The sequence below is a fragment of the Gracilinanus agilis genome, chromosome 1 (assembly GCF_016433145.1).
Source record: "Gracilinanus agilis isolate LMUSP501 chromosome 1, AgileGrace, whole genome shotgun sequence".
NCBI lineage: Eukaryota > Metazoa > Chordata > Mammalia > Didelphimorphia > Didelphidae > Gracilinanus > Gracilinanus agilis.
In genome coordinates, this window is record NC_058130.1 from 797,129,109 (window position 1) to 797,145,311 (window position 16,203).

The 16,203-nt window shown below is 41.7% G+C and overlaps 1 protein-coding gene across 1 annotated transcript; it reads right to left on the reverse strand.

The window, feature by feature from the left end:
- Window positions 1-504: 504 nt before the first annotated feature.
- Window positions 505-13,106, reverse strand: LOC123230558 (zinc finger protein 345-like). The gene is made up of 3 exons (XM_044656691.1): window positions 12,271-13,106; window positions 11,631-12,102; window positions 505-1,551 (listed from the first exon to the last, which is right to left on the reverse strand). Exons 1-3 carry the CDS (start codon window positions 13,104-13,106, stop codon window positions 505-507), a joined length of 2,355 nt encoding a protein of 784 aa, XP_044512626.1.
- Window positions 13,107-16,203: the final 3,097 nt, after the last annotated feature.

The window sequence follows — 16,203 nt, forward strand, 5'->3', positions numbered from 1 at the left end:
CAGTAATAAAAAAATATTGGCTATCCGTGGTAGAGTTATTATTGCATCATTATTTTTATGATGATGAATGGGATTTGAATCTGAGTTCTGCTTGCTGTGTGACTTTGGGTCAGTCCTTTCCCCTCCCATTGGTGATGCTTAGTGCCTGTGAGCCCTGGACCAGTTCTTTAGTGCCTCTGGAGCTCTGTTTTATATCCTGTAAAACAAAGGGGACGCACTTGGGAGCTTCAGAGGGCTCTTGTGCTTCTCCATCTGTGATCTCATCATTTCTCTCTGAACTTGGTTCTTGGACTGAAAAATGAAGGTGGGGAGGGGTGGTGGCCAATCCTCAAGGAAGCTTCCGGTTCAGCAATGGTGATCCCAAGTGGTTTTGCCACACCTGGGTAGCCCCCAGTTTCATTTTCCCGCATCATTACTGAAGATGAGGTCCTTCTGTGGAATACTGAAGAAGGCCTGAGCAGGGGCCATGCAAAGCACAGGAGAAAGGGTGATTGTCTTCACGGTCTACACCTGGGCTGACAGGCTGGGGCCCTTCCAGGCCCACGTTAGGGGCAATGGCTGCCCCGGCACTCTGAAGCAAGGCGGCGCTCCATTTGCGTCCTGCAGGTTTCCTGGGACAACAAGGACGGGAGAGCCCGTCTGGGAAAATGCAGTGGAAGAGGCAGCTCTGCCGAGAGGCGGGACGTTTCCTGGGTTCCTCTTATGGGGGTTCCGCAGACGGACTGCTTGTGCAGACTCCGCGCTGACTAGGGCTCGGGGCCCTGCGGGGGGTTTGCATTCCCCCTTTGTGCTAGGCAGGGACAGGCGCGAAGGCTCCGGGTGGGGCATTCTGGGTAGAAGGTTCTGCTCCGATGAGGCTTCGCTCTGGCCCGGTTCCCCAGGCCAGTTAGGAAGAGGCCGGAAGGAGGACCGGATGGGGTGCCCTGGGAGGGCGGGAGGAGAAGGGAGGAGCGCCGGAAGAAGAGGGGGAGGAGGAGGCGGGGAGAGCAGGCCAGGCCGCGAGCCGAGCAGGGGGCCTGCAGCGAGCAGTGGCAGAGAAGGGGGTGAGGGCGCCCCGGGCAGCTCCGGGCGTCCAATACCAGAGGCGGTGGGCCACGGCGCGGGGCCCGCCCACCACTGAGAGTGGCTGCCTGGAGCCCCCCCCCCCCCCGCAGGGGCGCGCAGCGGGGATGCAGCACCCGGAGGGGAGCAGCTGCGGCAGCGTCCAGAAGCTTGTGAGCGCTTGGTAACCGGAGCCCGAGCCGAGGCCGCAGCCGGAGCCTTCACCAGGGCCACCGAGGGGGCGGCCAGCTTTGCGGGACGCTCAGCCTGGCTGGCCCTCAGAGCCCTGCCTCCGGAGGGCGGAGCTGGAGGAAGGAGATGCGGGGCCGCAGCTGGGACCGGGGAAAGAGGCGGGGAAAGTCCCTCCTCTTCCGGTCCAGGAGTTTGATGGACGGGTGAGCTGTCCAAAGCCTCGGCCCCAGCTTCTAGGAACCCCACGACTGCAGGCTCGTTCGAGGGGCCACCGCGGGCCCTTCTGGACGGGAGATCTCCAAGCGTCCTTTTCGTGGCCTTGAGGGGCCGGGGAGCCCCACTGGCAGAAGGCGAGGTTTGCAGGCACGCGGGGATTAGAAGGAAAAGCTAGACCCCCTCCCCTCCCCTAGCACAGACAGACTTACAGAAAAGCAGAACCCCCCCACACACACACACACACACACTAGCTTAAGTACCTCTCTAGATTGTAAAGACCAGACAGGGTTACTTTTTCTTTGTCCACCTTTTGATTGAATCAGCACAAGCTTGAACTAGGGGGAGGAGCTGGAAACCACTTCGTGAATTCACACCCTTAGAAACTCAATCAGCCAGGAATCTGTGAACCCTTTTGATGAGAATTCACCCCTCCAGAAGGTGAGAAGTGGATCCCACAGACACTGCCACCTGGGCAGTGCTAGAGAGTCTAGAAGACAAATAGCCACTCTAAAAGACCCTGAATTTCTGGGGCTGTTAGGGTCCGTTTCTATGACCACCAAAGGAACACACAAAGACAATGCAATACAGGCACAGAGAAGCCTTTATTTCTAGTGCCCGCTAGGGGAACTCAGCAAAGGAGTTCCAAAGTAATATAATCAGAGTGGAGTTTAAATACATTTTTGAAGCTTTGATCTGATACCTATGAATAGACTCAGGGTTTCAGTTCAGTGCTCAGGAAGGAACAGGACTTTACCCTAGAGATGAAAGGACTCAGTGGTTAGACTTAAGAAGAACAAGACATTACGATAAGAGGACTCAGTGTTTTAGTTCTGTGGTTAGACTTAAGGGAAACAGTCATTACTTCTCAGACAGGTATGCAAGGTGGGAGTTGGTTGACTGGTTTTAGTTTTAATCATTTACTTTACTTCAGGGCTAAGGAAGTTGACTCCAAGAAGGAAGTCAGCTTCAAGTAGGAGGTCTGCTTGAGGAAGAAAGTCAACCTGAGGAATCATCTTCTCTACCCTTTTGTATTTCTCTACTTTCACTCTTCTACCTCTTTTGTAAATAAAAGCTATTAAAGATCATTTGACTTTGAATTGGAGACTACCATATTATTTATAATTTTCATATATTTTAGTCGACCATTAAAATTTGATTCTTACGATACCCAAGTGAATGTTATTTCCTCTTTGAGCCAGTAACAAAAAGAATAAGATTCCGACATGTTCACCCTCTCTATCTTCTGCTCCACTATAAATTCTCTTTTGTACCTCTTTTGTGTGAGATGACTGACCCCACTCTACTTCTCCCTTCTCTTTCTTCCCAGGGCATCCCTCTTTCTCACTCATTGTTGTTGTTGTGTTGGAGGCTTTTCAGTCCTGTCAAGTCTTTGTGTCCCCATTTATGGTGTTCTTGACAAGACCCTGCAGTGCTGGTCATGTCCTTCTGCAGCTCATTTGACAGATGAGGAACTGAGGCAGACAGGAAGAAAGGACTTGGCCAGTGTCACACAGTTACTAAGTATCTGAGACGAGATTTGAATTCAGGAATATGAATCTTCCTGACTCCAGGCCTGGCACTTTAGCCCTTCATTTTCCTTTTTAGTTCATCATCCCATCATAGTCAACTTACATTCCTGCTCTCTGGCTGTGGATACTTTTTTATCTGCTCTCACTATGATAAAGTTGCTAGACCTACAATGTTATATTCCCATGTAGGGATCTAAACACTTGAACCTTATTACATCCCTCATAATTTCTCTTTCCTCTTTGCCTCTTTGTGCTTCTCTTGAGTCAGCTTTTAAAGTGAGATTTTCTCTTCAGCTCCAGTCTTTTCATCAGAAATGCTTGAAAGTCCTTTATTTCATTAGATATCTATTTTTTCCTTTAAGGATTATACTTGGTTTTGCTGGTTAGATGGCTATTGGTTGGTATTCTCATTCCCTTGTCTTCTAGAATATGATACTCAGATCCTCATATCTTTTAATGTAGAAGGTGCTAAATCTTGTGTTATCTTGACTGTGGTTCCATGATATGGGAAAGTTTCTTTCTAACTGGTTATGAAGTAAAAGATTAAAACCAGTCAACTGACTCCCACCTTGCACACCTGTTTGATATGCAATGTCCTGTTCTCCTTAAGTCTAGGGACCAGACCAAAACACTGAGTCCTTTCATCTCTAGGGTAAAGTCTTGTTCCTTCCTGAGCACTGAACTGAAACCCTGAGTCTATTCATAGGTACCAGATCAAAGCTTCAAAAATGTATTTAAACTCCACTCTGATTATGCTGCTTTGGAACTCCTTTGCTGAGTTCCCCTAGTGCACACTAGAAATAAAAACTTCCCTTTGCTTGGATTGCATTGTCTCCGTGTGCTCCTTGGGTGGCAATCCACTCGGACCCTAACAGTTACAATATTTTCTTCTTGACCTGGGAGCTCTAAAATTTAATTATGATATTTCAGGGAGTTTTCATAATGTGATCTCTTTCAGGAAGTTACTGATAAATTCTCTAAATTACTATTTAACCATTCAGTTCTAGGATATTGGAGGAGTTTTGCTAGATAATTTTAAAAATATGATTTCTATGCTCTGTTGTTGATCATGGTTTCCATGTTGTCCAATCATCCCTTAAATTATATGTTCTGTATCTATTTCCAGGTCAATGATTTTTCCAATGAGATATTTCACATTCTATCCCATTTTTTTACTCTGTTGATCTTGTTTTATTCTTTTTTTTATGTCCCACAGAGTCATTAGCTTCCCCATGCCCAATGCTTAATGTATGTACTTTCCCCCCAAGAGGCCAGTTTTACTTTTTAAGCTTTTACTTTGGTGAACTTTTGAATATCTTTTTCTATTTGGCCAATTTTTCTTCTTAATGAGTTATCTTCAGCAATGTTTTGTGCCTACTTTTCATTTGACCTATTCTATTTTTAATGTGTTATTTTCTTCAGTTTTCTTGTATCTTCTTTACAAGTTGTTGCTTCTTTTTTCATGATTTCTTTGCATCATTCAGATTTCTTTTCCTAATTTTCCTCTACTTCTCTTATTTGATTTTAAAAATCCTTTTTGACCTATTCCAGTAAATTTTTAGGGCTAGATAGACCAATTCGTGTTTTTCTATGGGGATTTCCATGTAACTTTTTTTACTTTTTTGACTTCTCTGGAGTTTCTTATTGATCTTCCTCATCACCTTAGTAACTTTCAAGGTCATCTAGTTTTTGTTGTTGTTTTCTCATTTCCCAGCCTAGTTCTTGACTTTTAGCTTCATGTAAATGTTGGGCTCTGCTCTGAGGTGAATGGGACACTCCAACATTTCAGGTTTTTCACACTCTTATTTTCAGAGGTAGCTATACAATTTCAGTTCTTCCAAGATCATATATTCTAAGGAGATATAATTTCTGGTCCCTTGGCCTGTGCTTTCATCTGTGAGTAAGCACAAGAACTCTTTTCCATCTTGGAAATATGACCATCACTCCCACTTCCTTTAGGCTAAAAGCTCTCAAAGGCTAGTATTCTTCCTCATCCTGGGATTGTGAGAATGCAACAGAGTGCTGCACCAAGTGCCTGCAAAGTGTCTGTTGTTACCTTCTGACCAGCCCTTTGACCCTCTCTGCCTTTCCTTGTAACCCCAGAATCTTCCCACTGTGCCTGGCACATAGGAGGTGTTCTTACACCTGACAGTCTCTTGCCTGGTCTATAATATATGTGTGTGTACATAGGTATCTTTGTGTGTTCTTCTTTCTTTGGACCAGTTCAGATGAAAGTGAGTTTGAAATGACAAATGACCCCCATTTTCTTCTCTTTTTTTGGATAGATGTCTATTTGCACACTCTGTTTATGTGAGAAAATTCCCCCAACTCTTCGTTCCCTTTCTCCCATATATTACACTTCCCTTTTCCTTCTATTTTTCTTTTATCATCAGGATACAACAAAACTACTTGCAGATTTCATCTAATTAAACTTTTTCTATGTCCCTGATAATGGTTAAGTTCCCAGGGGGCATGTATCATCTTCCCTCATTAGAATGTGAGCAATTCATTCTTGTTTAGTCCCTCATCTCTGATCCTATTTGTTTTTTGTGTTTCCCTTAATTCCTATAGTTGAATTTCAAAATTTCTATGAAACTCTGGTCTCTTCATTGGAAGGCTTCTATTTCAGTAAAGGAAAATTTTCCCACAGTTTCACTACTAAATCATTCTTGACCTTAAATCTATATCTTATGCCTTCTGGAATATTCTATTCTATGTTCTATTCTATAGAATATCCTATATTCTAAGGAATATTCTGGAGATCTAGGCAATTTTCTTTAAAGATTCTTTAAAATATGTTGTCTAGACATTTTCTTGGTCATGACATTCAGATAGTCTGATGCTCTTTACATTTTTCCTCTTCCATCTTTTTTCTGTCAGTTGTTTTTACTCTTGGATAACTTCCATTTCCTTCTATTTTTCTCATTCCTTTGATGTTGTTTGAATATTTCTTGTTATCTCATGGAGTCATTTACTTCTTTGTAGTCTACTCTACTTTGGGGAAGTTGGTTGTTTGGAAAGGTTTTGTACTTCTTAAGCTAACATGCCAATTCACTTTGTAATTTCTTCTCTCATAGATTTCCTTTATTTTCCAATTTTTTTCAAGCATTCTCATTTGCAAAAACAGTTTTCAATCTTTAAAAAAATCTTCTTTTATCTCTTCTTGGAATTCCAGTTGTGTTTGTGTTTCAGTCTAGTTTTTGCTGAAGTGTCCCTGTGGAAGATAGGCAGATACTCTCCTTAAAGCATCCAGAAGTAACTTTTGCACATCAACCTTCCCACCTTCTCAATGGTGGCAGTATCCAGACTACCTCCAAATCTAGGAGAACATGTTTCTGCACAGCTTCTAGCTGACACCAGAGCAAGGCAGTTTGAGACTAAAAAGAAGGTTGGTGTATAATTCTTGGGTCCTGTGTCTAGGAGAGGAGCCAGGGATTCCAAGAGCAGGATGGCCTGAGACCACATGAATGGGAAATTTGGTTCTTAATCTTGGGAGACCTTAGAGCCTTGCACCAGCAGGGGTTACTATGGGGTTACCATATGCAAATCTCAGTGTATGGTATTACAGATGGTTATTATTCTGTCATCTAGAATTGGCAGGTGTCCCCAGGTGTTCCTGGTGACCTGCCTTCCCAGCGTCTGCTTCCTGATTGGGCCAATGGGTAACCTCAGGCCAGGCTATACCCATCTCACCCGTAGCTACTCTCTACTTCTTCCCTACATTTCCCTTTCTTTACTATCACTACATTCAGGTAATAAAATTACTAAAACTATAACCCAACTCATAATTTAATTTTAACTATTACAATTGGTTACATTGGATTTGTTTGTGTGAAAAATCTTTTGATTTAATATAAGTAAATTTATTCATTTTACATGTGGTAATATTCTCTATCTCTTGCTTGGTCATCCATACTTCCCTTTTCCAAAGATCTGACAGGTAAACTACTCAAATTGACTCTTTTTTGTTGTTGTTGTTGTTTTAAACCCTTAACTTCTGTGTATTGGCTCCTAGGTGGAAGAGTGGTAAGAGTGGGCAATGGGGGTCAAGTGACTTACCCAGGGTCACACAGCTGGGAAGTGTCTGAGGCCAGATATGAACCTAGGACCTCCCGTTTCTAGGCCTGACTCTCAATCCACTGAGCTACCTAGCTGCCCCCTCAAAATGACTCTTAATAACTACCTATATATTTAAATCCTATACCTGTTCTGATCTTATCTGGGTGTAGGATATGAGATATTGGTCTAAAAATAGTTTCTACCATACTGTCTTTCAGTTTTCCCAGCAGATTTTGTCAAATACTGAGTTCTTTTTCCACAAGCTGGGATCTTTGAGTATATCAAACACTAGAGTACTGAAATCATTTACCCCAGTGTGTTTCATTGATCCATTTCTTAGCCAGGATCAGGTCTTTTGATGATTAGAGCTTGCTAGGACAATTTAAGATCTGGTACTGCTAGTATAAGAGGGAGATTTTAGGTATTTAGAGATATATATTTAAAATGTGGTCACCAGGAAGCAACAATTCAGATTGATTCCATAATTAAAATAGACCCAAGTCAGGATCGGGTTTAAGGTAGTTTATTTACAATTAGGAAGGTACAAGATAGGGAAATAGAGAGAGGGAGAGGCTAGTCCAGGCCTGGAGAGGCCTGGATGGAGAGAGAGGGTTAAAAGGCTAATTAAACTAGGCTACAAGCCACAAGACCTTAGAAATCAGAGAGGCTATAAGCCTACTTAAGGCAGAGTTTAGAAATGCCAAGGTAGGCTAAGGAAGTCAGCCTAACTTACCCACGTGACAATTCAGAGTAGAAGCATTCTGAGGTCTCAACCAAGCACCTTCAGCACCAAGTTCAAAGCCGGAACTCCCTCACCCGGGAGTAACCAACATAGTTGAAGAAATAGTGTCTCTCCTCACTTCGTGTGGGTCCACCTCTAATTCAAGTGGACCAATGGCAGCCTCTACATTGATTTGGACTGCCCAAAGGGCAGTCCCTTGTTCTTGATTTGATACTTATTGTCACATGTGATTAACTTATCTCCCCTCCCTACTGCGTGGAGGTGGGGATAATATCATCTCTATGCCTAGGATAAGTAGAGTTTTGACTATGAATGGGCTAGAGCTAATTCTATTTACACACTAGGGTACCATGCTTCATATTTTTTCACTAATTCCCTGGATGTTCTTGGATTCTTGTTCTTCCAGATGAATTTTATTGTCATTATTTTTATTATTTATTTTTAATAATAATTTAATAATTATAATTTAATAAGAACAAATAATTTAATATTAATGCTTATTTAATAATAATAATGAATAATAATCATTATTTTAAAATGAATTTTATTATCATTATCTATGAGATAATTTATTGGTAGTTGGGTTGATATGGCACAGAAGAAATAAACTGAGGTAGATTTGTCATTTTTGTTATATTAATATTTTTCCCAATTGTTTAGATATAACTTTATTTGTGTGAAAAGTGTTTTGTAATTGTGTTCATATAATCCCCGTTTGTTGTGGCAAATCAATTCCCAGGTATGCTAAAAGGCACTATGGGGCTCCAAGCTCAATGAGCTGAGACTGACTAGCTGGCCCTGGATTCTCAAGTAGGAGAATCTAAGGCTGTGTGATGGATAGGGCTGCCTGTGTGATCACCAAGATAGGCCAGTAACCACCAGGGCTTATGGGTGTTCAGCTTAGCCAAGCCCTTGCCTCTTAATAGTGCCCAAGCCAAGTATCCAGTGAGGGGTTGTATGTATGTTCAACAGCTCCTCTAGCTCCCTGGCTTGGGGTTGGGTTTGATGATAAAGTTGGTTATGCGCTGGTTTTTGATGTGCTAAATGGATAATGCTCTTCTGGCTGTGATTTGATAAATCCCTTCCCTGTGGCTATAGATATTTGCTAGCTTGGGTAAGAATACCAATCTTCACTTGGATTAAGTTGTAACAGGGTTTATTGCTTTAACTCAAAATGGTAAGAACAGAACAAGGAAAGAGGTGTTGAGAAATTGCTATGCTAAGTCTATGGAATTAAGGTAATCTATATCTAAGAGCAGTAGATTGATATTGGCTGGAGACTTTTCCCCCTCTCACCATACCTGGTCTGGCCCAAAGAAAGGAAGGGATAGTGATGTTCTTCTTAGCAGCTGTGCTGGTGTAGTCTCTCAGCTCAATTTAGCAATAAAATGAATGAAGCATCTTGTGATAATGAGATATGGATGCTGGAATATCAGGTCTATGGCCTACCCACCCTTTTGCAACCCACTCCCAAGGCCCCCTTCCTCAAAACCGAGGTCCTGGGTGTCTCAGTTCATGGGCTTTTATAGAGGTGGTCCCAACTGTCTTCTGCCCTTGGCTCATGCCCCCTGGTTAAATACCAATTTCTGTAACCAACAATCCTGTCACTTAAGATGTTCTCCATCTTGTCCAGAAGTTCTTTGTTACAGGTATTATATATTGTCTGGAGTGATTTTGAGTGGAATTTCTCTATCGAAACCTTGTTGCTCAACTTTACTATATATAGACGTGCTGATGGTTTATATGGGCTTATTTTGTATCCTGCAACTTTGATAAAATTATTTATTCTTTCAATGAGTGTTAGTTGATTCTCTAGGATTCTCTAAGTATACCATCATATGATCCACAAAGAGTGTTCATTTATTATCATTACTGTCTAACTTAACTTCCTCAATTTCGTTCTCTACTTCTATTGCTGAAGCTAAAATTTTGGTATAATATTGATAGTGAGAATGGACAGCTTTGCTTCATTCTTTATTAGGCTTCTAACTTTTCCCCATTACAGATGATACTCACTGATAGTTTTAAATAGATATTACATGTTATTATAAAGAAAGTTCCATTTATTCCTCTAATTGCTCATTCTTTTGTTTTTTAAACACTCGTCTTCTGTATTAGAATCAATACGGTGTATTGGTTTGGCACAAGAATATTAAGGGATAAGCAACAAGGGTTAAGAGACTTGCCCTAGGTCACACAGGTAGAGAGTGTCAGAATCCAGATTTGAACTCAGGACCTCCCATCTCTGGGCCTGACACTAAATCCACTAAGTCTCCCAGCTGCCCCCCTCATCAGTGTTTTTCACAGGAATAGTTCTGATTTGTCAAAGGCTTTTCTTGCATCTATTGAAGTAATCATGATTCCTCTTAGTTTTGTAAGAATTTAAATTTAGGTTTTATACTATATATGAGAATTCTAAAGTAATATTGTGATTGCCTATTTAAAAACATTACGGCTCAAGTCAAGATGAATTTTAGCAGCTTTATTTACAAAGAATTGGAAAGAGTGAAAGTGGAAAAGTGTAGATAAAAAAGACAGAAAGTACTGCCCAGCTATAAATACCCTAAGTTTAATCCTAATGTCTCTAGACTGCAAATATGAATCTAAGAGCAAATCTTACCAGAATCCAAAGTCCTAATTAAGAAGCTAAAATCCAAATAACTAGAAGATGCTGACGAATCTGTTGCACACAAGGCTAAGACCACTCAGAATCTCACCAGAACTCATGCTGAAGGGAGTATCCCACCAAAGTACAAAAGAAAACAGGTCTCCCCACTGAACAACCAAGGAAGGAATCTCTCCACTCACCACTGGAAGCCAAGGTAGGATCCAGGGAAAGTCTCCTCCTCAAGTCCAGCTCACCAATATAGAGCCTGACTAAATCCTTGAGCTGGCATTTTAAAATAGTTTTCTCAATGTCACTTCCAGCTGCTCCCCTACTTTATGAGAACTAATGAGTCTTTCAATTTGCCTAGCACTGCCCAAACTGGGAAGTGACCTTTGGAGTTGTGAGCTTACTCTAGCAACTTGAGAACTCTTACTTAGTGTCAAGTATCGATACTTTAAGTTCTTGAAAGGTTTAGCTAAAAATAGACAATGGAAGAGTTAATCCTATATTTGTAGTTTCATTATTAATATGGTCAATTATGCTGTTTTCACAATATAAAACCAGTCTAGCATTTCCAGTATTAATTCCACCTGGTCATGGGGAATAATCCTTGTGATGGGTTACTGTAGTTTCTTTGCTAGTGTGTATTATTTAATGTTTCAGCAATGATAGTCATTAAGGAAATTGGTCTATAATTTTTGGTCTTCCCAGTTTAGGTATCAATATCATATTAAGGTTCTTCACCCTTGTGGATTCTCTGATGATAAGCAAGATCAGGGTGCTGATTAAATACCTTTCCACATTGCTTGCATCCCTAAGATTTCTCCACAGTATGGAATCTCTGATGTACACCAAGAGCAGAGCTCCGATGGAATGTCTTTACATATTGCTTGCATCTCTAAGGTTTCTCCCCAGTGTGGATTCTCTGATGGACAGTTAGACTGAAGGTCAAACTGAATGTCTTTCCACATTGCTTTCATTAATAAGATTTCTCTCCAGTGTGGTTTCTCTGATGATAAGCCAGATTGGAGCTCTGACAGAATGTCTTTCCACATTGCTAGCATCCATAACATTTCTCCCCAGTTTGGATCCTCTGATGATAAGCTAGACTGGAGTTACTTGTGAATGCATTTCAACATTGCTTACTTCCAAAAGGCTTCTTCACATTGTGGATTCTCTGGTGATGAGCCAGACTGGAGTTACTTGTGAATGTCTTTCCACATTGTTTGCATTCATAAGGTTTCTCCCCAGTGTGGATTCTCTGATGGTCAGCAAGACTGGAGCTCTGACGGAATGTCTTTCCACATTGCTTGCATCCATAAGGTTTCTCTCCAGTGTGGATTCTCTGATGGACAGCAAGATTAGAGCTCAAACTGAATGTCTTTCCACATTGCTTGCATTCATAAGGTTTTTCCCCAGTGTGCATTCTCTGATGGACAGCAAGACTAGACCCCTGACTGAATGTCTTTCCACATTGTTTGCACTCATAAGGTTTCTCCCCAGTGTGAATTCTGTGATGATAAGCTAGACTGGAGTTACTTGTGAATGCCTTTCCACATTGCTTGCATTCGTAAGGTTTCTCCCCAGTGTGGATTCTCTGATGATCAGCAAGACTGGAGCTCTGACGGAATCTCTTTCCACATTGCTTGCATTCATAAGGTTTTTCCCCAGTGTGGATTCTGTGATGATAAGCCAGACTAAAATTATTTGTAAATGTCTTTCCACATTGCTTGCATTCAAAAGATTTCCCCCCAGTGTGGATTCTCTGATGGTCAGCATGACTGGAGCTCTGACGGAATATCTTTCCACATTGCTTGCATTCATAATGTTTCTCTCCAGTGTGGATTTTCTGATGATAAGTCAGACTGGAATTACTTGTGAATGTCTTTCCACATTGATTGCATTCATAAGGTATCTCCCCAGTGTGGATTCTCTGATGATGGGCCAGACTGGAATTACTTGTGAATGTTTTTCCACATTGTTTGCATTCATAAGGTTTCTCCCCAGTGTGGATTCTATGATGGTCAGCAAGACTGGAACTCTGATGGAATGTCTTTCCACATTGCTTACATTCATAAGGTTTCTCCCCAGTGTGGATTCTCTGATGGACAACAAGATTGGAGCTCAAACTGAATGACTTTCCACATTGCTTGCATTCATAAGGTTTCTCCCCAGTGTGCATTCTCTGATGGACAACAAGATTGGAGCTCTGACGGAATGTCTTTCCACATTGCTTGCATTCATAAGGTTTCTCTCCAGTGTGGATTCTTTGATGTACAGCAAGACTGGATCCCTGAGTGAATGTCTTTCCACATTGCTTGCATTCATAAGATTTCTCCCCAACGTGCATTCTCAGATGATAAGCCAGACTAGAGTTACTTGTGAATGTCTTTCCACATTGCTTGCATTCATAAGGTTTCTCCCCAGTGTGGATTCTCTGATGGACAGCAAGACTGGAGCTCAAACTGAATGTCTTTCTACATTCTTTGCATTCATAAGGTTTCTCCCCAGTATGGATTCTCTGATGGACAGAAAGATTGGAGCTCTGACGGAATGTCTTTCCACATTGGTTGCATTCATAAGGTTTCTCCCCAGTGTGGATCCTCTGATGCACAGCAAGACTGGAGCTCAAACTGAATGTCTTTCCACATTGGTTGCATTCATAAGGTTTCCCCCCAGGGTGGATTCTCTGATGTCCAGTAAGACTGGCCCTGTGCATACAAGTCTTTCTGCACTGATTACTTTCGCTTGATATTTCCTCAGTTTGCATTCTTTGATGTTCAATATGAGATGAATGTTGTGATGTAACACAGAATTCTCTGAAAGCATAGTTATTGGGACCATCACTCATGAATCTTTGTAGGTTCATTTCTTCCATAGAAGGGCTTATTTCTGTTGGATTTGCCTTCATTTCAGTTCTAATCTCTCCTTCTAAAAGAAACAAATAGTAAAACATACAGAGTGACATTCCTCAACTGTCCAAACATAAACTGCTTTATATCCTATTTCCTCATGTAAAAAAAAAAGTCTTCCAACTTAAAACGGGCACAATTCATCCTTTGAAAACGCCATTACCTCAAAGCAAAAAAAAAAAAAACCAATTTAAATACCAGAGAGCCTCCCATATAATCTCATTGGCTCTTCATAACAAATCTGGGATTTTGGCCAGGCTAGCTTTATTACATCCCTTACTCAGACCATGACCTCAGAAAGGCAGGATGAGTGACTTAACCTGAAATCTTCGCAGCTGAGGCCAAAGCTTGTAACTGGGCATGCTCTATCCACAGTAATATGACAATTAACTTTCAATCTTTTTCCTTTCATTTTGAATGTCCAGATATTCAATCCTCAATCTCTCTTCCTAGGTATAACACCATTGAGTGCATGTAGACTAAATACTCCTATTATTTCAATAGGCTTCTCTGTAAGCATTATGTAATTCCCATCATGTTTGGTTTCGACCTCATTTTTTTGTTCTAGTATCTGAGATCAGATGAAGAAATTTAGCACTTTTTTGCATTTATACAAGACAAAAGATTTTGTTCTTTTCCCTAGTACTTCAGAGTAGACATTACTTTTCTTTAAATACCTCTTTTCACTAAAATGACATCTTTCTATTAAATACAATTTAAAGAAAAACATAGCATTTCCCATGTTTTAAAATATGTGTCATACATTGAGTCCATGATCCTTTTGTAAGGTATAAAAATTGTATAGATCTGTATATTTCTATAGATATGTATATAGTTAAATTGTTACAAAGTTTTGATTAGTATAGCAAGTTGATTTTGACTTTTAATGTAGTTAGGTTTGGTTTTCTGTATTAGGGATAGCATAAGGTCTTAGCATAGTAAACAGTTTCATCTGAATTGTTCAAATAGGATTTGTAAAATGCAATGGGCAAGAAAGCTACAATTCTCTTCCTATTTCCCACCTTATATAGATACTGGCATTTTCATGAAATTCTTCTTAAAAATCCCAATACAAGTGGTGGTGCATTCTCAGCGTACCTCAGAAACATGCTAGGACTTTTAAGTTAAGACTTGGGCAAGACACAGGAGCTCTGTTGTTCTTAGGCTCCTCAAGTATAACATGGAAATAATAATATCAAGTGACTCCTAGGGTTCCTATGAGGATCTAATGAGATAATATTATGAAGTGTAAGGCACATACTAGGGGCCATATACAATTGTGATGTTTATTTTTATCATTAAAATTTTGAATATTTCCTCCTTTGATTGCTATTTTCCTTAACTATCATTCTCTTCACTGCTCTAATTCCTGATTTCCCTGTTGAATTAAACGCATTTCCATTCCCTAACACTCCTTTCTCCCTGGATCATCTCAGAGTGAGATTGAGGCTGTTGCTTCTTTCTAAACCACCTCCATGGCTCTGTTCTAGATTGTGAGCTCCAGGACAGCCCAGACTGGTGTTTCCCTGCCTTTGTATGCTAACCGATTAGCATAATTCCTGGAACATATTTATGTCACCTGAGTGTCCAAGAACATGACAAAGACTAAGCCCCAAAGACCAGGAAAGGGCCTGGGCTGATGTTTTATACAAAAGCTTAGCTATGGATTGCTTCCAAGTAAGGCAGCAGTCTTCACTCCTGTTCATGGGCTGCAGGTCAATGGAGAGAAGGAAAATCAGGAAAACAGTTGCCTGGATCCACTCTATATTGAGGCTCCCTGACTTCGGCTGGGTCCTCACCATGGCAAGGCAATCCCGTGATATCTCCTTCATGGATTCCCTTTACCACCCAGCACAGGAGCCTTCCAAATAGTTCCCTGGTCTCCATCTCTCCCTCATGGATTCCTCCCATCCACTACCTCACCTTCTCACCCAAGAACTTGGCTTCATCTTCCACTGAACAAAAGCTGGACCTCTCTGCAGAGCTCTCTTATCCTCCACATCTCACCAAGCTCAGCTGCCTCCTTTTGCTCTCTGGCCTCAGAATCAGAGAACTTCATTCTTCTCCTAGCTAAAGAAAATCTCTTTCCATGCACAAAAAAGCCCATCCCATCCCTTATCTAAGCCTATCTATTCCTCCCTTGCAGGGCCCCCATTGTGATTTCATCTTCAGCCTTTTCCCCACTAAGTAGCTAAGGACTCTCTTCCTCTTGGTACCAATAAACAATTTCTCCCCAATGCTTCAAACACCCTCACTTGATCTCTTTGTCTCCATGAGATACCATCCAAAGTCTGCCCTTGGGTTTAGGGCTAAACTGCTAGAGATGGCCATTTGCAGTGAGTCCTGCCAGTGACTTTCCCTTGTTTTCTCTGCTATACTTTCCCTTAGAATCCCCAGTCTGGTTCTCCTGTAGCCCCAGGATACCTCCCCCCCCCCATTAGACCCCTCTAGTGCTCCTTCTCTTCAGAGACTTCCCTCTCATGACTGGCTGCCCTGGAGCTGGGATCTAGAGGGTTTCTACAGAACTGTAGGCATGCTGCTATCTGCTCCTGCACTGGGTGAGCTCCCTGAGGGCAGGGGATGTCCACTGTAGCCCTTTAGCCCAGGACCTGGCACAGAGCAAGCCCTCATACATGTTTCTAGATATTAAAGAGCTCAGAGGGAATAAGCTAAGCCCTTCAGCACCTGCAGGAGACTTCCAGGCCCTTCAGTCCCAAACACTGACTTCTTAGAGGGTCACAGACTGATTCCATGAAGAGAGCTTATAGGAAATGGAGTCCAAAAACCTCAAAGATAGAGAAACTGAGGACTAAGTGTTCATTGACTAGCCCAGGGAACCCCTGCTAAAACCTCTGAAAAAGAATTTCAAACCTAGTCCTCTTGCCTCCAACTCTAGCCCTGGCT

Coding starts and splice junctions, on each gene's coding strand:
- LOC123230558 (XM_044656691.1), bottom strand. CDS start 13,106: ATGCACAGGGCCAGTCTTACTGGACATCAGAGAATCCACCCTGGGGGG. Junction 12,103..12,270: donor TGCAATCAATGTGGAAAGAC/ATTCACAAGTAA, acceptor ATGTGGAAAGAC/ATTTACAAATAATTTTAGTC. Junction 1,552..11,630: donor AGAGAATCCACACTGGGGAG/AAACCTTATGAA, acceptor CGGCCCCTCAAG/GCCACGAAAAGGACGCTTGG.